Consider the following 27,356-nt stretch of genomic DNA (forward strand, 5'->3'; position numbering starts at 1 on the left):
GACTGTGGGTCTAGAGCTCTAACCACGGCACCATTATGAGAAGGACATTGTTTCAATTGATGTTTGAGCTTCAACTCCTAAATTACCTCCTGGTAGTAAACTACAGACATTTAGGTAGGTAGAGATAGCTAGTTACTGTCTAAAGCCATTAGAAAATATTGGGTCTAGAGCTCTATCTGCTACACCACTATGAGGAGGACACTGTTAGAATTGATAGAACCATGTTGAGAATAGGGTTAGAAATTCCTCTTTCGCTCAGCAGACTTTCCAGAACATTTCCTACTCACACTTTGCAATGTTCTCTTCATACGTTGTATTCATGAGGGTCCAGGTCATGTTCCCATCAGTCCAGCAGAGACTGGGAGAGGTACAATTTTCTGGTGAGGGAACAGTAACGTTGCTTAAAGTCTAGATAACACAATACAGAAAAAAAAATACCTGTTACTAAGAATGGTATTACATGAAGATACAACACTGAAGACATGAACCCACTGGCCATTGGATCCCCACTTTCCCCCTCTTCTGTCCCTTGCCTTCCCTATAATCCCCAAAGAAGACCTTCAGCTTTTGTGCTGGGTCTGTGGAGCACTCACTGAGCCTACAGAACATCTGGATCACTTCTCAAGGCCAGCTGAGCTGCACCCAGACTGAGCACTGTGACCCCAGAACGGGGACCTGGGCAGTCAATTGCTTTATCCCCACCTTGGGGCAGTCTTATTCTGCCCCATAGTCTGAAGTATAACGAGGGCAGGGTGACTGGAGCTTTGGTCTAGGGCACTAAATTTATAGAAAACCAACAGCACTTGCAGCCCCTCAACAGGAACAGAGAATTCTCAATCCCCTATTTATGTCCTTTGAATCATTTTCTGATACTTACCACATTTTTAAAAGTTTTACACCAAATCTTTATCAGACTCTTGTTTTTTGCTGCCTCATTTCCTGTAGCAATTTCATTTATGATTTTTTTATCCAGCTGGAGAAAGCAACAGACATGAGGAAGAGTTAGCCTGTTCTTCAGTTATGATTTGTGAGTGAAAAGTTAATTAGTTACTCTCCTAGGGGCTCCAGTGTACAGAGAGAAAAACCAAAAGGGAGACACAGATGGGCCTCATTTGCAGAGGACTACACTTACCTATGTGACCTTGCCTCATCTTAGTTTGACCAGGATCAGCCCAGATAAACCCTTTGGCACTGTTCCAGGGGCCCCAGTAGACCACCAGCTCCTTGAAGCCAATGAGGGTCTCTTTCTTTTATCATTGTATCCCCCAGTGCCTGGTCCATGGCAGGGGATTAATAAATGCTGATTGGTTATGAGGCATCCCTTGGGAAAAAGTTCCTCTTTGGCCAGATGAATGGCAAAGCATATGCAGAATTAAAATGTTTTTGCTAGGGATAGGTATATCACACTGATCTAAAGGGTAATAAACACAATGATGTTAACATCCAAAAAAGAGTCATCTGGCACAAAAATGGTAGAATGGTTGAGTCTTGCTTTGGCCAGTGTGCTGAAGAATGAATCTCTATCAACACGGTAGAGATTAGCTCCGCTCACCCAGGCAATGAAATCAGGGTGTCACAGGGAGTCACTGGCACTGGCACTCCAGATTGTGGTAGTAGATTTTTAACTTCCCTTCCAAGAGAACCAAGTTCACCACTGGTGCTATTTCACCTTAAATTTAAAAATCGGAGTGAGTTCTTCTGCCCACCTGAATAATGAGTTTTGTGAAGGGATCTGTGATGACTTTCAGGAGTTCAGGGCCATCATCTCCACTCTTAATATGAAAGGATTTCACTATGACATTGGTGAGGTGGTAGAGGTAGTTTGTGATCGCCTCCACAGGCAGCAGCACCAGCACTGACAACCAGTTAAAAAAGTCATGGACGGTAGCTCCTGCAAAAGCCCTAAAAGAAGGAGAAAACCCAAAGCATTTTATGTTATGGTATTGTTTTGTCACTCTCATGAAATGCTTACTGTGTGCAGAATGAGAAAACATGGCATGAAAGTTAGGAAAGTTAGGAAGACCTAGTTTCAAGTCTCCTGTTTATAGGACCATGAGCAAGTTACTTAATACTTTCAGTGACCCAACACACTGCTGGAGTTGCCAATCAGCATCAACACTGGCTGGGTTTCCACACTGGAAGTTTCCTCACATCAGTGAAACCATAGATCCAGTTGCCCCCCAAAAGTGGAGAGCCTGTGAGGGTAAAAGACTGCATTGTCTACACACATCGCCATTAAACCATCTGAGTTCCCTTGCCATAGTGGCAAGATGGATAGAATGTTATACCTGGAATCAGGAAAATATGAGTTCAAATCTAATCCCAAAAGCTTACTAGCTGTGTGATCCTGGCTAAGTCACCTAACTTCTGTCTGACTCAGTTCCCTTAAATATAAAAGGGGGATAATAATAGCACCTGCCACCCAGGGTTGTTGTGAGGATCAAACAAGACAATATTTATAAAATGCTTTGCAAATTATAAGCCTCTACACAAATGCTAGCTATTATTATATAACATTACACATAATATTACATGTTCCTTAGCTATTACAAAGAGAGGTATCAAAATGACGCAGTGAATAGCACGCTGGGCCAGGAATCAGGAAGACCGAACTTCAAATTCAGCCTTAAACACTGACCAGCTGTGCGACCATGACCAGGTCACTTGATCCATGTCTATCTTGGTTTCCTCTACTATAAAAAAAAGGGGGGGATAATAATAGCACTTCTCTCCAGAGTTGTTGAGAGGACCAAATGAGATACCTGTGTAAAATGAATAATAGCATAGTGCCTGGTACACAGTAGGTGCTTAATAAATACTCATTACACTCCATTCCATTATTATTGCTGGGAAACATGGGAGCTGTATGTAAGGTCCCTACTATAAAGGCATGTGTCATGGAAATGCTTATCATTCCAGTTAAAAGTGTCTCCCCTATGACCAACTTAGGTCTATCAGAATAGACAAAGCAGCTGTTATTGTGTTCACTTAAATATTTACTGGACAGTTACCCTGTGGGATTACCACTAGGTCTTGTAGTATTTGTGATTCACGGACTGAAGCAGAATTGCATTAAAAAGCATCAGTGGGCGGTTAAATATGGGTGGGCCCAATGGCACAGAACAGCCAAAGGATGTATACACCCAGTTAGGCCCTTCTCCTGACTACTAAGAGACAAGGTATGACATTTACTGTCAAGGAACTGTGCCACTTCTCAACACAAAGTCCTATCTGAGTTTCCCTATCTGGCTCTGGCTCTGAGTAAGGTACCCTGATTATACTCAACAAGAAAGGCAAAAATGATTTATGTGATCATCACTTCTTACAAGTTTTTATAGTCTAACTTGCTCTGAGCCCCTTATAGGAGTCAGTAAAACCAACCTGAAAACTAGCTCAGAAAATAAAATGCTGGTGATATTCCCTTCACCAGGGAGACCAAGATTCCCTTTGTCTGTTATTCAGCAGCAGCAGCACCACCCCCAGACCATTATTCCCAGACCATACTCCTAGAATATGTTTTGCTTTTTATGAGTCTAGAAGAACAAAATGTAAAAGGAAATGCATTGAACCAAAAATGAAATCGTTATCAACTGGTAGTTTATGACTAAGCTGAGCTCATCCCACAATCTGCACTGTAACAAAGTTCACTAGAAGAGCCTGGGAGGTATCTGTGGAGGTAAATACAGATTCTCTATTCTGTTTATCAAACACAGTTACTGCAGTGATGGAGAGAACATGACTAGCAAACAAGTGAGACAAAACTTCCTACCTTCGAAATTCATCCCTGTCTCCAGCCTGCATGAGGGCCACGATAGTATTGGTGACTGAGGTCCCAATATTGGCTCCCATGATAATGGGAATTGCTGCCTTTACTGTCAACACTGTCAAAGGAAAAAGTTAAATGAGGAAGAAAAATGTAGAAATCCACAGGAAAAAAAGCTTAAACAAGTTAAGGAATCAACTTAAAAAAAAAAAGTTGGGAAGGCCATGGAATCCAACCATGACCAACAAAAGGAATCCTTTCTGCAAGATCCCAACCAGTCACTCATCCAGCCTTTGCCTGAAGACCAACCACCTATGTGGTGAAGAACAACTCAGTATGGCTGAGACCAAGTGCCCAGAACTGTAACTAGGTTATGATGTGGGAAGAAAACTAGAGACCACGGGCAGCAATGTTGGGGAGTGTGGTCACACTGTTCCAGTAGTGTCCGTGACAGCAGCTCTATCCCAAGATTGGAAAGATGGAAAAGCAGAAAGACAAAAATTAAAGACCAGCCTACATTGTGAATAAATACATAATTCTAAAATTTGGAATGAAATTCTTCTAATGGATCCGGGCTTGCCTAACCGACAAAGTTATGTGTGTATGTGTGCGCGCGCATGCACCTGCAAGGGTGTACATGTGCGTGCGCGCACGCGTGTGTGTGTGTGTGTGTGTGTGTGTGTGTGTGTGTGTGTGTGTGTATCAGGGATAACTCACATGAAGAGGACACCATGCTGACAATGATGGACGTAGATGTGCTGGAACTCTGCACCAGGACAGTCACCAACACACCAATCACCAAGCCAGCCACGGGATTGTTCAACACTGAACCATCACGGAAAATCTCCCCAGCCATTTTTCCTGCAAAGGTAATGAATTTTTTTTTTTAAATAACATATACGGCAGTTGGTTGGGACTGCTGGGCCCAGACCAAAGGCTAGGTAGGGCCCACTGTGGGGGAGGGAGGAGTGAGGAGGAGATCCTGCGTCTGTCTCACTGCATAGGCGGGGCACTTCACTTCTCTGCACAAATTTTAAAGGGCCACAGAAATGCTAGTTGTTAACCATCTTTTGCCCTGAACCTCACCACCTTCTCTCACTCTGGTTTAGCTTCTCTGCTGTCTCAGAACAAATCCACTTGCTGTTCCTCACGCTTAGTTACCTATTCTTGTGCCTTGGAAGAATTCCTCTGACCTAGAAGGGTGCCTCCCCTCTCCCCTACTCCTTCCCTAAGGATTCTTTCTGTTGGAGGGGAGGAGCACTCTCTTCTTTCAAAACTTTTCCACCCAACTCTGTCCCTTGCCAAGCATCTCTATTGCACTTGGGGGGGTGGGGTGGTTCTGAGGCCGCTGGTTAATGCAGTGTATAGAGCACTGGACCTTGAATCAAGAAGACATGAGTTCAAATCCAGCCTCAGACACTTACTAGCTGTGTGACCCTGGACAAGTCACTTAATCATTCTCAGACTCAGTTTCCTTGTCTGTGGAATGAACCTACCTCCCAGGGCTGTTATGAGGATGAAATGAGATAATGTCTTTTAAGTACTGAGCACAGTGCCTGACACACAGTAAATGACATATAAATGCTCATTCCAGTTCCCCATAAAATCTGAAATCCTTTCCACGCGCATGCTGCGTCATCCCAACAAAATGGCAAACTTCCCAAGTTTAGGGATGGGTTTTCCACTTCCTTGTATGCCACAGAGCTTAGTGATAATAATGGCTACCCATTATCAGTCTGCAGAGTGGAAGCGTGAAGGCCAGGCTTTACACAAAGGAAATGGAGTAGAGAAGGAAGTCAATTGTCCAAATGATTGTTCTTCAGTCTTTTCAGATGTGTCCAACTCTTCATCACTCCATTTGGGGTTTTCTGGGTAAAGATACTGGAGTGGTTTGCCGTTTCCTTCTCCAGCTCATTTTACAGAGGAGGAAACTGAGGCAAACAGGGTTAAGTGACTTGTCCAGGGTCACACAGCTAGTAGGCATCTGAGGGCAAATTTGAACTCAGGAAGATGAGACTTCAGACTTAGCACTCTATCCACGTCACCATCTAACTGCCCAAATGGGCAAATGGTTGGGATCGAAAATAAATGACCATCTATTCACCATACCAATTAAAGTCAACAGTGTGAAAAACATACTTGGCCAGGTTAGGGGTTAAACACACACACACACACACACACACACACACACACACACATCCCAGGGTCTCTACTTTCAAGCACAGATTGCTTCGAGATAGAACCAGAAAAATTTGTGTTGAGAATATAGGAATGAATGGGATAGAGGAAGCCTTGGAAAAAATGACCCCAATTTTCCTCTTTACTTTCTTAATGTAAATCTGACCCCTTTCATTTTTCTCAGACACCCCGTCCTGCTGCCAACACAGCACAAAACACACATATGCATCTTGAGACAGATCCCAGTCTCTGAAACTATAGATTATCCTTCAGACATCAAAAGAGGGATCAAAATGCAGAGGGTCATCCTCACCTCTCCAAATCTGATAGCATATATACATATATATAGCATATATATATGCTATTAGATTATACACATTATACGCAAATATGTTGTCAGATTATATATACATATACAGATATATACATATATGTAGGTATATATACGTGTGTGTATATATATACATGTATGTATGTATATACATGCACAAACACACACACATACTCACTGGGGAAGGGACACATCACAAAGACTTCTCAAAGATTTTTGAAATCTAATACCTAAACTGTCTCACTTCCAAAGACTAGAGTCTAAATAAGGGGGGTTGGGCACCGGAGAAGGGAGAGGAAAGAAGGGAGGAAAGTATGAATCGAGAAGCACCATGTTAACCTATCTCTGGAGTGGACGAAAAGGTGAGACCCCTCAGTCAGAGTATAGTTTAAAAGAGATTACTTGGGTTGAGATTGCTTGTTGATTGGCTATAGGCTGAACCAAAATCAATTAGAAAGCAAAAAAAACCCCGCAAAAACCAGAAACAAACCCACCCACAAATCTTCGACCCTTTCTGATGTTGCTTTTCATACCTCCAACCAGCTGGAAAGCACTGCTGAGAATGTCCAAGGAGCAGACAAATAAGTAGAGAAATCCCAGGAGGAGAATCACTTTTCCAAACCCTTGGAAAACAGCAAATATTTTCCCTTTGGTGTCTCTTTCTGCAGAAACAAAGGGGAAGTGAACAAGTAGTTATTAAACACCTACTACATGCCAGCCCCTGTGCTAAGCACTTTTGCAGATATTGTCTTATATGTTGTATGCATGTGTGTATAACATAGCCATGAATGCATGTACATACACAGAGAAGCTGGCATTTTGTGCAAGAATCTCCCATCTCTAGTCAGGAGGAGGCAGGCTGGGGCTGTCAGCTTTGGCTATGCACTAGAAAGTGCATTTTAAGAAGCATGCCATTTAGTGATCCACCATCTTGCCCTGCCCCCCCCTTTAAAAAAAGCCACATTTGTGGAGAAGCTTTTTGGCACCAAAGACATTGTGGTCTGGAGGGGAGGCAGGGGGAGCCATAAGCATATCAAGGCTGCATTCTTAGCTGAACCATTGGCTTGCTAAGTGATACAGATAATAGTAGCAGCCAGGTCCATGCAGAGGGGTCCTGAGATAATGACCAGACAAATCACTTAGTGCTCTTCAGAAAGACATTAGGGATTATTCTTGAGTACTGGGCTTCACAACAAAAATGACAGTTTTACTTTTGTAAAGAATCTTTTGGCCCCCAAATATTACTAATGATGTTGGCCAGCCCTAGGAAGATTAGTCCTCAGGTGCTGTTGGTCCAGTCCCGCCCCACCCGCTCCCCAGAGCCCAGCAATGGCTCCCATGTCAGAGCACCTGCCCTTCTTCTCACTGGCCCCGAGGCTCTGTGCTGGATTGCCCATTTCACCCAGTTTTCACTTTTCTGCCTTCCTTCATTGTCTGTAAGCAACGCTTGCCTTCCAAAGGCCCAGCTAGTCCCCCTCAGCAGCCAAGTGAGATAATCATTCGTTCATTTATTCAATAACCATTGTTTTTAATGTGGAATATCCAGCTATGTGGAAAGCACTGTTCCATGAGCCAGGGGTATATAAATATAATTGAGATATGATCCTTGCCCTCACAGGTTGCAATCTAACAGGAATGTAAGGTATGCCCAAATATGAAATACTATGCAAGACCACGAGAAGGTGGAAAGAAGAAGGAGTAATGGCAGCAGCTGTGTCCAGAGTGCTTTAGAGCGGACAGAACCTTTCACGTATTTCATCTCATTTGGTCTTCACGCTAACCTTGTGAGGTTGGTGTTATTATTATTCCCTTCTTATAGCTAAGAAAACTGAGGCTGAGCGAGCTTAGGTAACCTAGGGTAAAGAGCTAGGAAGTGTCTGAGGCCTATTCAGCTCACTAAGATCTCAGTTCAAATCTTGCTCTTGCACATACTAACTGAATGGCTGTAGACAAAACATTTTCCTCTCAGTAGTCCAGGCAACTCTCTAAAACTCTAAGATACAGATGAAATGTCAATCTATATCAGCAGTGGAAATTTCTATACCAAGAGTTTGCTATACCTATGAAATCAAATCTGAACCCAAAATAAAGAGATTACCTCAGTTTTACAATAAGTCAATGAGACAGACATGGCATGATGTTGATTCCTATTAAAGTGAACTTTTTAACATGGACTGCTATAATGCCAAGTGTTCTCTGTCATGTACTAGTTAATTATGCTATAGAACAGTATGAATGCTAACATCTGTAGGGATTTGGATAAAGGAGGTAGGGACAATCCAATGGTTCCCACTGGCATTGTCTAAGGAAGAAAGAGAAACCATAGATGGAATGCAAAAGGAGAAAGTGGAAAACTATGAGGAATATTACTCCAGAGTCCTAGACTAAGGCAAAAACTGAATTCAAGAAGCCCAATGACAATCCACACTGAGAGATATAGTACAATAATGAGAAAGAAATGTTCACAAGGCCTCAGCTAAGAAAGTCCTCAAGCCCTGCAGTAGTGGCAGAAGATGGCCCTCTCCACAGGCTTGGGGGCATCAGAAAACTGATACCAGATAACATTTCTAAATGCTAAATTTCTTACCCTTATTTTAAAGAAGCAACCAAGACTCAGAACAATGAAGTGAAGTTGTCCAAGGTCACATATCTAGCAAGTGTCAAAAATATAACTCAAACCTGATTTTTAAAATCCAAATTCAGTGCTCCTTACACTCTATGACATTCCCTGGAAATGACAAGATGCTGTAGTTTCCCACAGAGAGAAACACATACATGCCTATGTTCTCTCTCTCTCTATTTCTCTGTCTCTGTCTCTCTCTTTGTGTGTGTGTCTCTCTCTAGGTGTCTCACACAGACACACACAATTATGATACCTAAGAAGGAAATGGCTACTGGAAATAAAGTAAACCACAGAAGCAGCAGCGGGTCACATACCCCTCACTGAATGAGTTGCTCCAAGGGAGCTAGCATTACCTGACCACTTGATCCCAGAGTCCTTCATGTCAGGCATGTCCCATGGGTCTTGCTCCACCACTGGCTCTTCAATCAATGCAATAGTAGAGTAAGACGGCAGAAGTTCTATCTTGCTTACAGGAGAATGGGCATTATCTGCCAAAGAAAGCAGCAGCAGCAACAATAACAAAACATCAGGGGTAGGGCCCATTTCTCCTGGGGAGGAGTGGAAGATGGCAGGGTCATATGACTTCAAGATGACTGGGAGAATGGTACTTACTGCTGGGGTTTCCTTTATCTTTTCCAGATATAGTAGATTGTTGGGCAGTGGCCTCTTCGATGTACTTATTAGGGTGAGAGTGGGAGTTTCCCAATTCAGGCCAAGGCGCCATGGTCTGTGAATAATGAAATTTAAAATTTTAAATGTTCATCAGCTGGATTTTACATCAACAAGGAGCCCAGAAAGATTACACATACAATAATAGCATCACCAAAAAAATCAATAGTTCTAGAGCTCATTAAAAAAAAAAAAACAACTAACATATTTCTTTCTTCTCAGTGTGACATCATGGGGTCATTTTTTAAACCTCAAAGTTTACTTACCCGACCACACATCCAATCTGTTTTCATGTCATATTCCTTCTCCCTGGATTCTCTCTCTCTCTCTCTCTTTCTCTCTCTCTCTCTCTCTCTCTCTCTCTCTCTCTCTCTCTCTCTCTCTCTCTTTCCCCCTGCCCCAATTTCATAACTAAATTTACTGATCCTGGTCTTGGTCTTTGTCCTACTGGATTTCTCTAACCTCTTCCTCACTGGCCTCCAAATTGCAGATATCTCATTCAACTATCCAGTCTTAGTCACCAGCTCAACAAATGTCAACTTTCTCTTCAGTAAAAGCTTCTCCTTTAATGGGTCTCCATCCCTTTTCAAGATTAACTTCTACTTGTAATTTATCAATTACTTTCATCTCCTTTAATTCCTAGGTTCACTCTCCCTACCTGACATTGGAATGCTTTCGATCTTCTCCTTCCATACTATTTCTGAGTCTTCTCTACTGCACTCAGACTAAATAATGTTCATCTATGAAAAGCACACTCTCTAGCCTCTTTTAAGACTTCCTGATAATCTACTTTCCCGGAGATGAAGGGTCCTGCTACTGACACATCGTGACATACATGGGTCAGAAAATACATGCTAACTAAATCACAAAATGGTAGAAATGTTTACTATACATTCATTTGTTCCTTTCCTACTTAAACATACTAGTGTTTTGGCTCAGGGTTTAAAATCACCAGCTCTTTGGACTCACGTTTTAAGTGTGCAGGGAACACATATTTTGAGCAACTCAACAATCCAGAGCTTACTCAGCATAGTAGGTTCCCTTACAAACCTGAGAAATATTATTTGGGATGGGGATAATGATGATAATACCATCAACCTCTTGCACAGCTGATGCTACATCAGAGTTCTCTTTTCTTGCTTCCTTGTTGGGAAACAAGGATGGGATAGTTCTTGGGTTTCAAATGTTTTGCTGTTAACGATCCATGTTCATTTTCCTTCTCTCATGTCTACTTTCCTTCTCTGGAATGAATATGCCTCAGGGAATGGCCTTAACCTGTCAATGGGTCCAGCAAAAGGCCTTTTTACTTATATCTGACAACCAAGTGGGTTGTGGAGTTCCAGAATCTGTGACTAAGGAGCCAGTCCCAGGGAAGGTAAGATGAGAGAGAGAGAGAGAGAGAGAGACAGAGAGAGACAGAGAGAGAGACAGAGACAGAGAGAGAGAGAGAGAGAGAGAGAGAGAGAGAGAGTAATTTGGAAGAAGAAGAAGGGGAAAAGTGAGGGAATGGAGGTTTGCCTTGGCATGTTAATACTGGAGACTTCCAATTCTAACTCCTTGCATTTAGCACAGGGCCTGGCACATAGTAGGTATTTAATGACTGGTAACTGAGTGACTTTGCCAGGTAAGTGTTCTTGTTAGAGAGTTGTACCTAAAATGGTACAGATATTTTTTTAAAAAAGGAACAGGACAATTCTTATGCACTTTGATTTTTCTATAGATTAAAAGTGGTATTTTTCCACATTAAGTGTACACAAAAAAAAGTGTAGACATTAAGTGCACACAAAAGTGTAATTTTTCTACATTAAGGGTATGAGTTGGTATCTGGCTTGTTTTCTTCATAAAGGCATCTTTAGGAATTGTCTATTTTATATGAATGCCATCCTGAATATTGATTTAATCATAAAATAGCTCTTTAAAGTTTATGTTTCACAGATAATATCTCATTTGATCCTCACAACTGTGAGGTAAGTACTCTTATACTATTTTTATAGATAAGGAAATTGAGGTTCAGAGAGGTTAAAGTGATTTACGCAATAAGTCTGAAATAGGATTAGAAGCCAGGTGTTCCTTGATTCCAAGTTCAATGTTCTGTCTGTTATACTATAATGTTGATGTCATGTAGCAAGAATAAATAAGTCCCTCTCTGGTGGTATGGCTAGCACAGAAAAAAAAACCCATGTTCCTCAAAAGAAATCTCCAATATTGGGATAATAAGGATGACCCTTCATAATTCATATAGACAACACGTGAGTCATCCTCCTCATCAGTGGGCTGATAAAGAGAAAGGGAGAGAGTCTCTATTCTATAGCCTATGATATGTCTCCAATGCCAATCACCTGCAGTGTATAAGGAATGATTTTGACCAGATAACCCACAAATTTTCTGTCTCCAATTGTCTGCTGTACAGCTCCACTTGAATGTCCTGCAGTTATAATAACTTACACTTATTCATTTAGATATAAACTGAACTCAACATATCTACAGCTGGACTCAGCATCTCCCCACTGTGACTATGCACCTATGCTCAACTTTCCAACCTCTGACAGTGATTCCACCATTTCTTCTCCCTCCCCACCTTCACCCAGAAACTTGAAACTTGAGTTTTACTCCACCCTCTCCCTCTTCTACAGCCAATCAATCACAAAGCCCTCTCAAGTCATCTTTCATAGCATTCCTCATAACCATCCTTTCCTTTTCACTTCTCTTGCCATCAGCATGGTTTAGACCCTCCTGACCTCCTGCCTGAAATGATACAATAATGGCCTGTCCCCTGGTCTCCCGCTTGTTCAATTCATATTACCCGCTCCTGGTGTATTGTTTATGCTTCAGGAGTCTTGGTGAGAAGTTGTCCTTTAGAGTTTCTCAGCTGGTCCATTCCTCATGGTTTGTGTATCCATTTATTCACTCACTCCTTCATCTCACCCCTATACCACAGGATATTTTAAAACACAAATGCCAAGGAGGGTGGGATCTCTTCACATTCTATATAAGTCTATATCCAAGATACTGACTACTTGGTAGATGAACCAGATAAAAAAACTGGATGGTAGAGCAATCCTATTTAGAAAGGTAATTCCCAACCCATCAGAAGCTAGAACAGCAGCTTATCTCATAATGTGTGCTCAATATTCCAACCAAACAGGATTATTCGTTGACCCTCCCTACCCAGGCTTTACTTATCTGCTCTTTTCCCCAGCTCTATCTCCAAATAACCTACCCATCATTCAAGGCACAATTCACGTGCTACCTTCTTGAGGAAGCCTCACTCCGGGAAGTGATCTCTCTCATCTGATTTCAGAGCACATGGTATTCCCTCTATAATTTGCACATTCTTTACTGAAACAACAACAACTGTATACATTTCACCACTCAGACTTTGAACTCAGATTCTCCTGACTCCAGGGCCAGTGCTCTACTCACTGCACCACCCAGCTGCCTCAATTGCACTAGGATACTGTTTATTTACCTTATAGAGTATTCTAGACATTGTTTTGATTTTATTCTACTAGGGGGAAATTCTTCCCTTAATGAACAACCAACTTCTAACTCAGCCTAGGATACTGAGAGGCACACACTCATAAACTTAGTATGTGTTTGAGGCAGCATTTGAATCCAAGTCTTTCTGACTCCAAGGCCAGCCCATTCCCCTTTGTGCCACCACACTGCTTCTCTTCTCTGGCACAGCGCAATCACATATTTGGTGCTTCATATAAATTTATCAAATGAATGAATTAAATACAACCAACCTGATTACTTCAATCAGGGTTCTGCCCACCTTTCAAGGTTTAGTTGGAAGTCAGGAGGCCTGAATTTAATTCCCAATGCTCAGGCTTCAGGCATCCATTTCCATAACTGTAATGTTTGGAGATTAGACTAGAACAGGGGAAGGGAACCTGCAGCCTCAAGGCCACATGTGGCCCTCTAGGTCTCCAACTGCAGCCCTTAGGCTGACCCCAAACTTCGTAGAACAAAGCCCCTTAATAAAAGGATTTGGTCTGTAAAATTTGGACTCGGTCAAAAGAATGCATCCAAGGACCTAGAATGTGGTCTGGAGGCCCACCCCTGGACTAAAAGATCCCTTCTGCATCTAAAATTCTTCTTGTACAAGACCAGTGATAAACAACATCAGAATGCTGCATGGTAAAAGAAAACAGGAACCTTCATATCACACTGACCTGTCCAGCAACGCAGCCAACAAAATCTCAGGAAACAGATCCACATTTCCTATTGAAAATCAACTTCAAATTTAAGGGCTTCTACTCTTCCTTCTGGAGAGGACTTTCCGAGCCAGGAAAAGACATCAGTGCACCTAACTATGCCATCCCTCCAACATCTATCTTGCCCCAACAGGTAAAACTAGAATAGTCTGACTTCTTAACTGAAATATCAAGTCAAAAAGAAGTCATAAGACACTACTTAGAAATTACCATAGCAAGATAGATGACACAACCATGGCTTAGAGAGACTAAGTCACTTTCCCAGGATAATAATAAGTCAGCCAACTCAGGTCTCCTGACTCTCAGACCAGAATTTTCTTTAAAAATTCCAGTAAACTCAGAGCTACCTGAGACATCCCATCATTGTAGTTGTTGTTCAGTCATGTCTGACTCTTCATGGGCAGATCTGGAGTTTTCTTGGCAAGGATATTGAAGTGGTTTGCCATTTTTTTCTCCAGATCATTTTACAGATGAGGAAATCGAGGAAGAGGTTAAGTGACTTGTCCAGGGTCACACAGCTAGTAAGTTTCCGAGGCCATATTTGAACACAGGTCTTCCTGACTCTAGGCCCAGCATTCTATCCACTGAGCTTCCTAGTTATTCTATGTCCCTCAAAATTACAAACTGGGATATAATGCACAGGGAAGTATGCTGTTCGTCAACTGTCTATCACCAAGGTGTCTGATGATTTTCACTATATTTACTGAGCTAGATTCTTACCACAGTTAAATGGTTCTTTGGATATAGAATTGGAGGGAGGACACATGGATTTTTTTTTTGACTAGTCAAGGCTCTTATGGTCAAAATAAAGATATAAGGCGTTCTCTCCTGCCACGTAAGAGCATTATTTCTTAGATCTTTTTCACTTTGCCCAGTTAAGCAAAACAATGAACTTGGGAGGCTGAGAGAACCTGCTCAACAAAAGATTTGTTACAGATGGAAGCACTTTAGGAAGATGTCACAAAAAATAAACATTTGAAGAATGAATTAACAAATGTCACCTCCCCAGTCACCTGTTAGCCACTGATGGTTTAAAGAAAAACAAAACATTTTCTTCCCTTTTCTATCAGTAAGTTATAGGATGGTCATTTGGGGAGAGTTCACTTTCCTTCCTGCTTGGTTATCTGTTTAATGAGAAAGAATATTTAACCTACTTCATCCTTCTTTCCCCTGAAAATGAGGTCAGGGTAAGTCTAGCTTTACAAGAGACTTCATCTTATGGGCTTTTTCACTCACAAAGCTGGTCAGTGGTTTAAATGGAGCAATTGGCCAAAAGAGCTGAAATTCAAGGTCATTATGCTCTTTCAGGATTCCAAGATGCTTTTCAAATGTTCAGAAGGAAAAGCCCACTGGAGTTTACTTCAGAAACATTTTAGCATTTGCTTGAAGTAGTTCCAGAGAAACCCCAATCCATCTAGGCAGGAATCCCAAGCATTGCTAAGTAAATTGAGTTTTAGGCAGGCTTCAGTACCAATGGGGCCTGGCCATTTAATACTCATGGGGCCAGAAGCCAGAAGAGCAGGATAACCTACCTAGCAAACATTTGCTTCAGTTGTTGGAGCCACTCCCTTCTACCTTTTCTGGCCTTCTCCACCCCCAGAGCCAAAGAAGCTCCTGTGGATGAGAGAGCCAGATGACAAAGTAGGGCACCTGGCAGCTTCAGAACAAAAGCTAAGTGAAGGATGTTGGCACCTAACCAATCAACACCCTTTTCCAGGCAGACATACAGAGACCCATCTACCCAATCCAAGAGACTTTTATAGAATCCAACCACTTTGGAAGCTCCAGTTACTACATTTAACCTCTGCTCGGCCCAGGCAAAACCAGAATAGGTAAAAACAGGTAAAATTAGAATAAACTCCCAGTTATTTAGGGGCTGCTGAGCTAGTCTCAGGGTAGCCCAGGCTGCTTAGGGCTGCCATCAAACAAGAGGATGAGTGTAAGGGATACAGGGAAGAGGGAATCTAAGCTCTACAAGAGTGCTTCAAGGGCAGAATTGTCTTCCCTTCAGGAAGAGCTAAGAGTTCAAACATGGAGCCATCAGGTGTGGCTGGGGTGAGTGGGGAAAATGTTTTGGTGTTAGTGGTACAAGTTACTGTGGCCAACTGGAAAACTAGGGACCTTACTTGTAAACTCTTTAGTTCTTGGTACTTAGTACTTTGTATCTCTAGGACCTAAGGTACTTAGTAGGTAGGGCTTTGGTAAATGATGGCTGATTGATTGATTCAGAAGCCCACAAATTGCCTACACTGGGGAATGGGTTGTGAAATAATCTGAACTGGACTCTTTGGCTTAGTCCAAAAGTGTCAGAAGAATAGGGTAACACTGCTCAGTATTTCCAATGCTGTGAGATCTATCCTTTAATAAATCCTGATTCTCCTGAAGTGTGCCCCTCCCCCAGGATTTCTCACAGGCTTATCTCCCTTACCTTCCCAAGGCACAGACCTGCCTTCATTTCTAAAATGGCCAGGTCAGTCCCAAGTCAGGTAGGGAGTAACCCCCACTTTTCCTTAGCCCATTCTTTAGGTCACTCCATAACTTGCAACTTCTCCCACGAGGCAGTGAGTAGAGAGCACAAGAAGGAAAGGAAAGAGGAAGCAGTGTTGGTATGTTGGAAAGAACATAACTTCTGGAGACAGGAGACCTGAATTCAAATCCTCCCTTTTCTGTTGATCATCTGTCTCATCTTGGGAGAATCACTTAAGATCCCTGGGTCTCAGGTTTGTCATCTATAAAACGAGGGGATTCGACTTGACCTCTGAGGTCTTTTCCAGCTCTAACTCAGAACTGGTTTGCAGTTCCAAGGAAAAGGTCTGTCAGGAAAGGAAATGAGCAAGACGAAGTTTGATGATGATTTGAATTCTAACTATTCTTGTTGTCCCCTGCTGAAAATTATTCTGGACGACTGTTAAAAGACCTAGGCTCCAACTCTTACTGGCTAGCCATCTGGCCCTAGGCCCTAAGTCAGTTGGCACATTTGTAAAAGAGAGATGAATCCTAACCCTACCTAGGTCATAACTGTTAACATTTAGAGCATTTTACACAGAAGATTTGATGTAGATTCTTATTTTTTATAATAAAATAGAGAAAAAGTCTCCAATTCTACCCTGCAGCAGACAAAAGAGTACCTCCATCACTGACCAGTACTGCTCCATGCAGGAGAAAAAGCAACATGTGACTATGAAAACAGAAAGAGCCAAGCTACAGAAAGGGAGGCTTATGACAGCACAGGCAGAGAGGAAAGATGGGGGTGAAAGAGAAAAGCCACCAAGACTTTTCACTGCATCACATGTACAGATTTTTTAGGCCTTCTTTCCTAAAATGTAGTTCAAAGGTTTCTAATTTCATCTGATTTTGTTGAGGTTTTTATTTCTACTTAGCATGGCAGGAGAAAACCACATGGTGCCCAGTTTATTCCAATGTTGACTTTTTAACATCCACAACAGACACAGACTAATACAAGCAAGCCCATATTACCAAGCACATATACAATGAAGTATGAAAACGAAGGAAATTTCAAATATTTGAGATTCTCAAACAACATGGCAGAATATGCCTTACTTGCCCCAAATACTAAGTTAAAAAACAAAATGATCTTTATCAAGGGGGCAGTTGGCAATCTATAGATCTAAAACAATAGTCCCGTGTTCCTGGCACCTCAACTTTCCTAAAGAAACCTAACAGAACTAACTAAACAATGAGGGGAGGGGAAACCGGGAAGTGAAGAAATGCTGGAGGGCATTAGGCAATAAACAAATACACAGCTAACCAGAGACATTACCAACTAGATCAACCTGCCAAATATCAAGGAGCAGAAATGATTTTTTTTTTCATTTAAATGGGATTTGGGATGCAAGCAGGTAAAGCCACTTCAACAGCAGAAAGAATACTGGATTAAGGAACCACCCAATCTGAGCTCAAATCCAGACTATACTACCTGTGTGGCAGAGTACCAGAACCGCTCTGGCACTTTCCACACTTGTAAAATGAAAGGTTTGAACTAGATGGTGGACTCTCAAAGCCCTTCTAGATCTTAAGTTTATGATCTCTATAGAACTTACAGAGTTTGCAAACTATGTTCACCACAACATTATTTTACAGAGGAAGAAGGGGAGAAGTGAGAGGTCACTCAACCAGGACTGGTATCCAGGATCTGAGCCCAGATCTCCAGTCCAGCAGTAGTGTTAAGCAAAGAACCCACAGGATCTAAAGATGAGAACCTTAAAGGTCACCTAATTCAGTATATCATTTTACAGATGAGGGAAATGAGGCTGCTCCAGGTGGAGTCCCAATGTCTCCCAGATGGGAAGTAGCAGGTCCTCTGTCTCCAAAGCCAGCCCTTTTCCTACTCCCTCTGGCCATCCTTGCCATCAACACTGCCTTAAAATTTGGGGTTACTTTCTGTGTTGAATAAAGTAGCCTACCGTCCTCACCTCCTGAAACTAGGATAAAGTCCCAGAAGATGCTGCACTCTTCTGACATCTAAGTGAATTAATACTTAAAATGTATATATTCCCCCACAAAAACTGCCTCCCCACAAGCCTGACTACTTGGCCCACACCATTGTCCTGTAGCTGCTGAAAAGTGACAGCTATCTAACCCTCCACTTTTCCACTCAGAGAAAACTGTCCTTCCAGGGTAACAGGCAGCCGGACACCCTACCCCACAAGCACTTTTAGGCTCCTTCTCCAGCAGATAACACTTTGAAATCCTTTTAGGCACTGTGGTGTGGGCACAGTCTGTCTAATGGACAGCAGAGAGATACATCATTTGGGTCTCAGAGTCCCTACTTCTTCAATCTCAAGACCTAAAGATTAATAAAAAGCAGAAATCTAGTGATAAAAAGTTGGGACTTTACTCTCCCTAATGCTCCCTAGAAATGCTATAAGGCTGTCCAATACATCCTCAGTCCTCATTACCTTTCCACGAGCCAGAGCTGTCTGGAGAAAAAGAGGAGTAGAAACAAACTTCTGAGTGATTTTTAAATAAACGAAAGAAGAATCTCTGTCCTAGTTTCAGAACTGCCCGTACTTACCAGTCCTTTTTTTCTCCCGGGCTAAAGAACTAAAGGAATGACTCCACCAGGTATTCCCGAGCCCTGGATATATATAGAGGAAGGTGTTGCGCAAAGATACGGCTGCTCCAGCAACTCCTGCTGCTGTCAGCGCACACTCCACATTCCAATCCCGCACCTGGCCAGCCCACCGAGACACAGCCTACCTGCCGTCTGCGCAGTGATTCCAGCCACGCTTCCCAGGCAGGGTAGGGCAGGGCAGAGCAGGGCTCAGCAGAGCGGGCTGGCAGCCGGGTGAAACTGCCCACCTGCTGTCACACTCTCAGTTCTCGGACACCAGGGGCCCTTCTCATTCCATGCGGAAGCCGGATCAGAGGAGCTGGGAATCTGAGTCCAGGCCACCCAGAATTCTAGAGGCTATGGGCGCTTTGTGGCCACCCCAGCCTAGGAAAGTTCCTTCTAAAGAAGGGTTGCGGAAGACACTGTGGTTATCAGCCTCTTCTCAGGGCTTAATCTTTGTGGGGATAGGCATTTATAGACCAATTTAGAAGCAAAGGGCGGGAAGAGTCAGATAAAAAAGGCAAGCCAATTAGAAATCCTTTGACAATTTTTTTCAAAACAAAGAATGTTTACCTCAATCAATGCTCAGGTGCTCAGACAAGTGGAAGCCCCATGCTCAGCATTGCTTCATGTAGTTATTTGGATTGCTGGGCCAGGAACAGGCCTGGAATATTAGACAGAAAGATGGATGGATAGATGGAAGGAAGGAAGGAGAGGAGAAGAGGGAGGGAGGGAGGAAGGAAGGATAGATCTTGGTATAAGATTAAGGACAGAATTTGAATCTTATTGTTCAAATGGAGTATTTGACTTCTTGGAACTAGTCTTTATTCCTGAAACCTCAACAAATGAGGAAAACTGAGGGAGAGGTAGGGTGAGTTTATGGGCTAAAGTATGAACCAAGTCATCAGTCAACAGCCATTCATTAAGAGCCTTAGTCTGTTTTAGGCATTTGGGACACAAAAGACGTAAGTAAAACAGTCCCTGCCTTTTGGGAGATTACAGTCTCATGTTTAAAATGGGGTAGAGTTCAAATTTGGACTCATACACTTAATAGCTGTGTGACTCCAGACAAATCACACAGTTTTTTTCTATTCATTGATCAAGTCAACAATAATTTATTAAGCACTTACCATATGCTAAGCCCCGGGAACACAAATACAAACTCCCATGCAAAAGGCAGCCTTTACCCCAAGGAGCTTACATTCCAATGGGAGAAGAGAACACAGGAAAGAGAAGTGAAGAGAGTGTGGGTAGAAAGGGGTTGGGGTGGGATGTTTGAGGTACACTGGCAATTCTGAGAGTGAATAATATCTGGTCCAGACCCTTCCTTAAAGTGGACATCCTGAGAACTCACCCACAGGAAAAGGGTAGAGGGTGAAGGACAGAAGGATGGAGCCAAAGTCAAAAAGCAAGAAATCAACAACCATTTATTACACAGGGGCAGCTACAGGAGGAAAACCTGGCTTCACCCTGAGCAAGTCACTTGACCTCAGTCTGCTTTAGTTTTCTCATTTGTAAAATGGGGATAATAATAGCCCCCACCACCCAGGATTGTGGTGAGGATGAAATAAGATAATATTTATAAAGTGTTTAGCACAGTGCCTGGCACATAGGAGGTGCTTAATAAATGCCTGTTCTCTTTCCCAAAATATCTAATTTGCCCCAGGCACTAGGGCTATGAAGGCAGAAGTGCACCATTTAGTCCCTGCCTTCAAGTAGCTTACACTCTTATTTGCTGACCCGATCAGCATCATTTCTCACAGTATGCTTTCTCACTTTCATTCAAACACAGAAACTCAATCAGAGGATGACAGCCCTAGTGCTGAAAAGGAACTTAGAGGTATATTTGAATCGAATCTCCTCTTTTTACCCTGGGTCCAGGGCAGAGTCACACAGTACGTGGAAGAGTCAAGATTCAAGACTTCAATGTTCTATGAGTCCAAGTTCAAACCTCCCCCCCACCTCCACCCCCAGCCCTTCCACCAAGGAAGGGAAGGGAAGAATAGCCTCCAGGCTAGTTTGAGATACTGTATTTTATTTTCATATTTGCCTTGGATCCTTTATTGTCATACAACAGATCCTTTATCCTCATGCAACATTTATTAAGTATGTGTTATGTACAGTCCTGTACTAGGAGTGGAGGAGAAACTGCTTCCAGCCAATCTATCAAAGTTTACTGAGGTCCATCACTCTCCAACACTCACTCTAGTTCCAGCCAAACCGGAACATTTAGCCTCCCATCTCTATACTTTTGCTCAGGCTGTCCCCTGTCCCTGGAATGTACTCTTTACTCACCTCTGACACACATAATCCCTAATTTCCTTTAAAGCTCTGCTGAAAAACCACTTTCTATATGAAGCCTTTCCTGATCCCTCCCCCAGCTGCTCTTGCTTCTCCCTCCACCCCAATAACTTTGTTTTTATTGGTACATTCTTCTATATTCACATCTTGTCTCCCCTGGCATGATATGAACCATGATATAAGTAGGGGCCTTAGTAGGCACTTAATAAATGCTTGTTGATTGATTGCTATTTACCTCCTGAAATGCAGAACAGATAGAGCCTTCTTTCATTTGTCCCCTGTGGCAAAGAGTGTTTATTCTCCAGTGGCAGCTATAAAAGGATATCAATTCTGTAGGGGTGCTAGATAGTGTAGTGGATAGAGCTCAGGGCCTGGAGTCAGAAAGAGTCAAGTTCAAATTTGGACTCATACACTTAATAGCTGTGTGACTCTGGATAAATCACTTCTGTCAAACTAGTAACTGTCTGAGGCTGGATTAGAACTCGGGACTTCCTGACTCCAGGCCCAGAGCTCTATCTGCTGTGCCATCTAGCTGCCTACCTACACTGTTTCTCTACATCCCAACTCTGCTCTAAGCTTCATTCCCCACATTATACTCCAGAAACTAGGCTGGAAATACATGGACTCCAGAAACAGGGAAGGAAGTGAGATGAAGAGAAAAGGAGGTAAGATAAACCACCCATTCCCTGTTCCTGTCTTCTATTCAATATCAGACCCCAACATATTCTCCCGGCAAGCCATTCCTTTGGGGGTCATCTGTGCAGTACGATTTCCAGTCTCAAGCAACCATTAGAACTATTGGAAAGTAGGAGAAACCCTCAACGGTGAACAAGGTTGAGTGGCTCTCTCTTAGGTATATGGTAGGGAGATTCGTAGTCACTCATGGATTTTTCTGGATGACCTTTGATGTACCTTACAACTCAGAGAGTCTGTGTAGGGGGCCATCTCCAGAGAACAAAAAAAATCTGGATGCATTCACTATCTTGTTCTAATCTGATGGCTGGGTTGTAACTTGAGAGTGAAGGGTGGAGGAGAAGCTTGGATGCATAAGATACTGTTGGTGATCGGAGGTAATCAACCTATAACACACTTATCTCCATATAAGGCAATGGAGGTAAAGTCCCCTCCATCTTCTCCTTCCTGTCCACTCTTCCTACCTCCCACCCCACATGTACTTCAGATTACATGTTTTGTTATTTGTTTCTCATTAGTATAGGAAATTCAAAGAAGCCAGAGCCTCTCCTGGAGTTGATATAACAGGGTATGGTGTCAAAATTGTACATGATTATTTCAGCATCAAATGATCCCCTGCCTTTTCTACAGCTGAGGTCCAAAGCCAGCTGAGAGGTTCCTGTTAGTGAGAGCTTCCCTGTGCACTGATACCATAGGTCCAGGGCCCAGCAACACCAGACTTCCTGGTCTCTATTCTTTTGCTCTGGTGTCAGAAGGGAAAGTTTAAAAAAAAAATTTAGATTCTCTCCCCTAAAGCTCCTACCTCCAACAAAAAGCCACTTTTTTTAGGCAAAAAAAGAAAAGCTCCATCCATTCTAATACTTTCTCAATGGGAGGTGGGGTGAAATATGTACTTTTTCTTTTAGCTTTAAAAAATTTTTAACCACAGGGATTTAGGGTTCTCAGCAAGAGGTCTGGAAAATCAGACTGTGTGACTCTGCTCAATCAAATTCTTTACCTATTACTCAAAAGAGGGACAAAGTGGATTTAAGCATAGACCTAAAAGACATCCAGGATGTCTGAGTCTTCTTCCATTCTAGCTTTTTTCTGGGCTTGGCTTTACAAGAATAAGAGATGACTCCCAGACTCCCTGATAAGTCTGGGGAACTTAACCTCTACCTATAGAAGTTATTTCTTGGGGTTAAGGAATCTGTTAGAACACATTATCTAGAAAAGAAAATGCATTGACGATAACCCATTCACACAGAATAGCAGATTCCTTTATCTAGCAGGTATGTTTTGATGATGGAAAGGCATCATGGGATCATAGACTTGGAGCTGAAAGGTATCTTAGGAGTCCCAGAATCAGAGAATTTTAGAGATGGAAGGCACTCCAGAGGCCATCTAGCCCAGTCCACATCGGCAAAGGAATCCCCATGATAATGCTCCTAACTCTACTTGGAGAAGGTACTATCTCCTCAGGCAACCCCATGACACTTATGCTAGCTCTCATTGTTAGGAATTTTTTCTTGACATCAAACCTAAATTTATCTTCTTGCAACTCTACCTGTTGCTCCTGGTTTTGTCCTTGGGGACCCCCTTCAGTGTAGGGGCACCCTTACTACCTGTGTGACTGGGCAAATTACTTAGCTTCTCTGGGTGTCAATTTACCATTTTATCTGTAAAATGAGGGGATGGGCCCAGAGGCCTCGAAGGTCCTTTCCAGTTCTAAATCTAGGATCCTATGGTTCTTTGTCACTCTCATGAGAAAAGAGATCCAGCCCAGTATTTACCTGATGCTAGAGGAAGTCTTTGGCAGCTTCTGGTACCACACAGGCCCACAAGGCAGTTCAGGGTCTATATCTGGCTAATGAAAGCAGTAGTGTTCTTATAGGTAAGCCATTTCTTGGGAAATTAATTCCAGGAACTTCCTCTGGCTTGGGACAGGCCGGAAGGCTAGCTCTAAGTGCACCCGTGGTCCAAAAGCTCAATCTACCACAAATCTTAAAGACTGGCCAGAATCAACTAGGAGGATGGAGAGAATGAAATAAGACCCATACCTCACATGTAACTGGGAGCTTTAAGCATTCCAAACTGCTTCTATGATGTCATCAGGACCAGGAAGTGACTTGCATAAGGTCCCACAAATAGTTGCTTTTGTATCCTTCACAAGGCCTTGACAGAGTTTGGGAATCTTAACTTTTTGTTGTCTTAGATCTCCTTTGGGGTTCTGGTGAAGCCAACAGACCCCTTCTCAGGATAATGATTTTAAAGAATAATATAAAATGAATAGGCCTGCAAAGTAAATAATTACACTAAAATACAATTACCAAAATATTTTAAAAAGGAAGTTCACAGACCCCAGAAATGTCTGTGAACTGATGGAGACTTAGTGTTGATATTATCCTGACTACTCTCATCCTTCTGAGACCTCTTATTGCTTCAATTAATTTATTCACTGCTTGATTCCCAGCCAAGATAAAGCATAGATGACAGGTGACCATTAGAGGCTCTGGGAGGGAAAAGAGGATATCATCCATGGAGGTCAGTTGCCTTGAAATGAAGCAAAGAGAGTCCTTGGTAAGGGATATATGGGACTGCCAGAGACACAGTGCTCTGATTTCTCTACCCAGTTTCGGAACCTCAATCAAGTTAAGGAAACAGTTAAACAAGTAGGTAAATTCAGACTAATGTAGAAACATGGCCCTGGTAGACCTTCCCACTCCTGAGCTTTTCTGGAGACAAACAGCTGATGCAAAACTCTCAAATGTGGAGCAAGGAAAAAACCAGGGATGAAAAAATACAGGCAAATCCTAGCCCCCCACTTCAAAAGGAGTATCATGAGCTAAAACTGAAACTGAACCACTCAAGAGGCATTTCTGCCCTGGTATCAGCTTCACTGGGGGACACAAAGCCACTCACTCCAAACTCTCCATGTTTTAGATTTCCTATCTGTAAAATGAAAATGAGGACATTTGTTTCTTACCAACCACCAGCAGAGTGGTGGCAGCTGGATGACACAGTAGATGGAGCCCCGGACCTGGAGTTAGGAAGAACTGACTTCAAATCCAGTTTCAGACACTTACTACCTGTATGACCCTGGGCAAGTCACTTAACTTCCATCTGCCTCAGTTTCCTTAATTGTAAAAAGGGGGTGATGATAATAGCACTTACTTCTCAGGGTGGTTGTGAGGAACACATAGGATAATAATTGTAAAGCAGTTACCACTGTGCCTGACACATAGTTAAGTACTATTTAAATACTAGCCACTATTAGCAGAGTGGTTTGGAAAATAACAAGAAGTATGAACTCCGAGGGACCACTTAGAGGAGCCAAATGAACGCTGAATCTAGAGTCAGATCCCAAGTTCGAATCCCCTCTTTGATACTAGCTAGCTCAGCAACTTTGGAGGAGAATGATTAATAATACTAATTGAGATTTAAATAGTGCATACTATGTGCCAGGCACTGTGCTAAAGACTTTATGACTATCTCACTTGATCCTCCCAACAATCCTGGGAGGTAGGTGTTGTTATTATCCCCATTTTATATTTAAAGAGCTGAGGCAGGCAGAAATCAATAGACTTGCCCAGGGTCACACAGATAATAACAATCTGAGCCTGGATTTGAACTCAAGTCTTCTGGACTCTAGGCCTGGTACCCTATCCACTGCACCACCGAGCTGCCAGGCTAGGAGAAGTCACTTAACGGCAGAGCCCTCAGGTTCCTAATCTGTAAAAGGAGGACCTCTAACATCACTGATGGCTCTCCATCAATCATATCTGTGACAACGTCTGCACCCATGAAGTACCCCTTTCATGCCTGCAGAGCATCCCATGGCTGCCTTTGTTATATTTATTTGCTTGAGTCCTTCAGGGCCACCTGCCTTCACCTAAGCCTCTGACATACAAGGTTCATTAAATGTCAAATTATAGATATTTTAAAAGACCTTAAGTAACTCTGGAATGACTTTCCTTGAAAATAGCATATTATAATAGAGGTAGGGTTTGTAATTTCTTTGGTATGGGGGGCTCCCAATGAGGAACTTCCTCTGCCAATCCAGGTTGGCATCTTCTCTGAAACTTTGGGTTTTAGAGACTTAGCTGGATCACCAGATAACATAGCGGCTCTGAAGCAGCACTTGAACCCAGGGCTTCCTGGATCCAAGAACAACTCATCAGGATTTATGCCACTAATAAGTAGATAACAACTAGGCTGAGAAATGGATAGAGTGCTAGACTCGGATTTAGGAACTCCTGGGTTCAAATCCTGTCTCAGACACTTACTTAGCTGTATGACCCTGGATAAGTCTATTTAACTTATCTCAGCCTCAGTTTCCTCACTTGTGAAGTGGGAATAGCAAGAGCAAGTCTCTCATGACTCATAATAAATTCTGGAAAACAGGGTCATGTTGCTAGTTCTGCCAGATCTGACCATGATTATGAAACGTCTGTCTTATCTAAGTATTTCATCTTTTTCTGCACCAAGCAGTAGGTGTGCTTGATAAATATGGAACTGAATTTCCCTCAAAGCATATTTCATATATTATCTGATTTGATCTTCATAACAACCCAGGGAGCTAGATACCACAGGTATAATTATCCCTGTTTTACAGATAAGGAAACTGAGACCCAGAGAAATTAATAATAATAATAATAAACAATAGCCACAATGTATCCAGCCCTGGAAAGTTTGCAAAGTGCTTTGCAGACATAGGTGATCTCATCTGACCCTCACGAAGACCCCAGCTGGTACTTGCTCTTGTTATCCCCACTTTACAAACGAGGGAACTGAGGCTAAAATAGTTTAAACGACTTATACAGGGTCAAAGTAAGTGTCTGAGACAGGATTTGAACTCAGGATTTCCTGAACCCAAGTCTGGCTCTATCCATTTCCCCACTTAGCTGCTGTCTACCTATCAGAAGGGCTAACAACTAAAAGAAAATGTAGCTTTTTAATGTATTCTTCCAGAAAGTACTAGAATCGGTGAATCTAAGTTACAGGGAGGCAGAATTTGGTTCAGTACACAGATGAATTTTATAACGGTTAAAGGTATACACAAATGAAATGGTCTGTTTTATAAGATGATGAGTTCCCTGTTACCACAAGTATTCAAGCAAAGCTAGATGACCACCTTTCAAGGATGTTATAGAAGGGATTCTTGAATGGACTAGGAGACTGGACTGGATAACTTCTAAGGTTCCTTCCAGTCCTGAAATTCTAAGATTCTAGTTAGTGAGGTAACCATGCTTTGCCCGATGCCTCAGTTGTTCACAGAGCTCACAAGGGATTAACACATGGTAGGTGTTTGACATATTTGTTGAATGAATGAATGAAAGATCCTTCCATACCTTGGATTTCTTCAGATTTAGGACTGGCCACAGTAAATAAATTGAAGTGTTCTCATAGGTTTATATATATTACCTTTAATTGATTTTAATTCAACAGAGTTTCTAAGCACCAACTATGTACAAAGTTCTGTATTAGGCATTGGGGATGCAACGATAAATGTAAAACAGGCCTGC

The 27,356-nt window shown here is 42.4% G+C and overlaps 1 protein-coding gene across 1 annotated transcript in view; it reads right to left on the reverse strand.

The window, feature by feature from the left end:
* Window positions 1-27,356, reverse strand: part of LOC118855365 (sodium-dependent phosphate transport protein 2B-like) — a 47,331-nt gene that overhangs the window by 8,350 nt on the left and 11,625 nt on the right. Inside the window, exons 2-10 of the mRNA XM_036765456.1 lie at window positions 19,432-19,522; window positions 9,508-9,622; window positions 9,249-9,383; window positions 6,806-6,934; window positions 4,481-4,624; window positions 3,770-3,881; window positions 1,707-1,902; window positions 878-973; window positions 288-408 (exon numbers count right to left, since the gene is read on the reverse strand). Of these exons, the coding sequence (XP_036621351.1) occupies window positions 288-408; window positions 878-973; window positions 1,707-1,902; window positions 3,770-3,881; window positions 4,481-4,624; window positions 6,806-6,934; window positions 9,249-9,383; window positions 9,508-9,619 (1,045 nt within the window). The 5' untranslated portion in view covers window positions 9,620-9,622; window positions 19,432-19,522. The remainder of the gene's footprint in view (window positions 1-287; window positions 409-877; window positions 974-1,706; window positions 1,903-3,769; window positions 3,882-4,480; window positions 4,625-6,805; window positions 6,935-9,248; window positions 9,384-9,507; window positions 9,623-19,431; window positions 19,523-27,356) is intronic.

Source organism: Trichosurus vulpecula, chromosome 6, assembly GCF_011100635.1.
Source record: "Trichosurus vulpecula isolate mTriVul1 chromosome 6, mTriVul1.pri, whole genome shotgun sequence".
In the NCBI taxonomy this organism is placed as follows: domain Eukaryota; kingdom Metazoa; phylum Chordata; class Mammalia; order Diprotodontia; family Phalangeridae; genus Trichosurus; species Trichosurus vulpecula.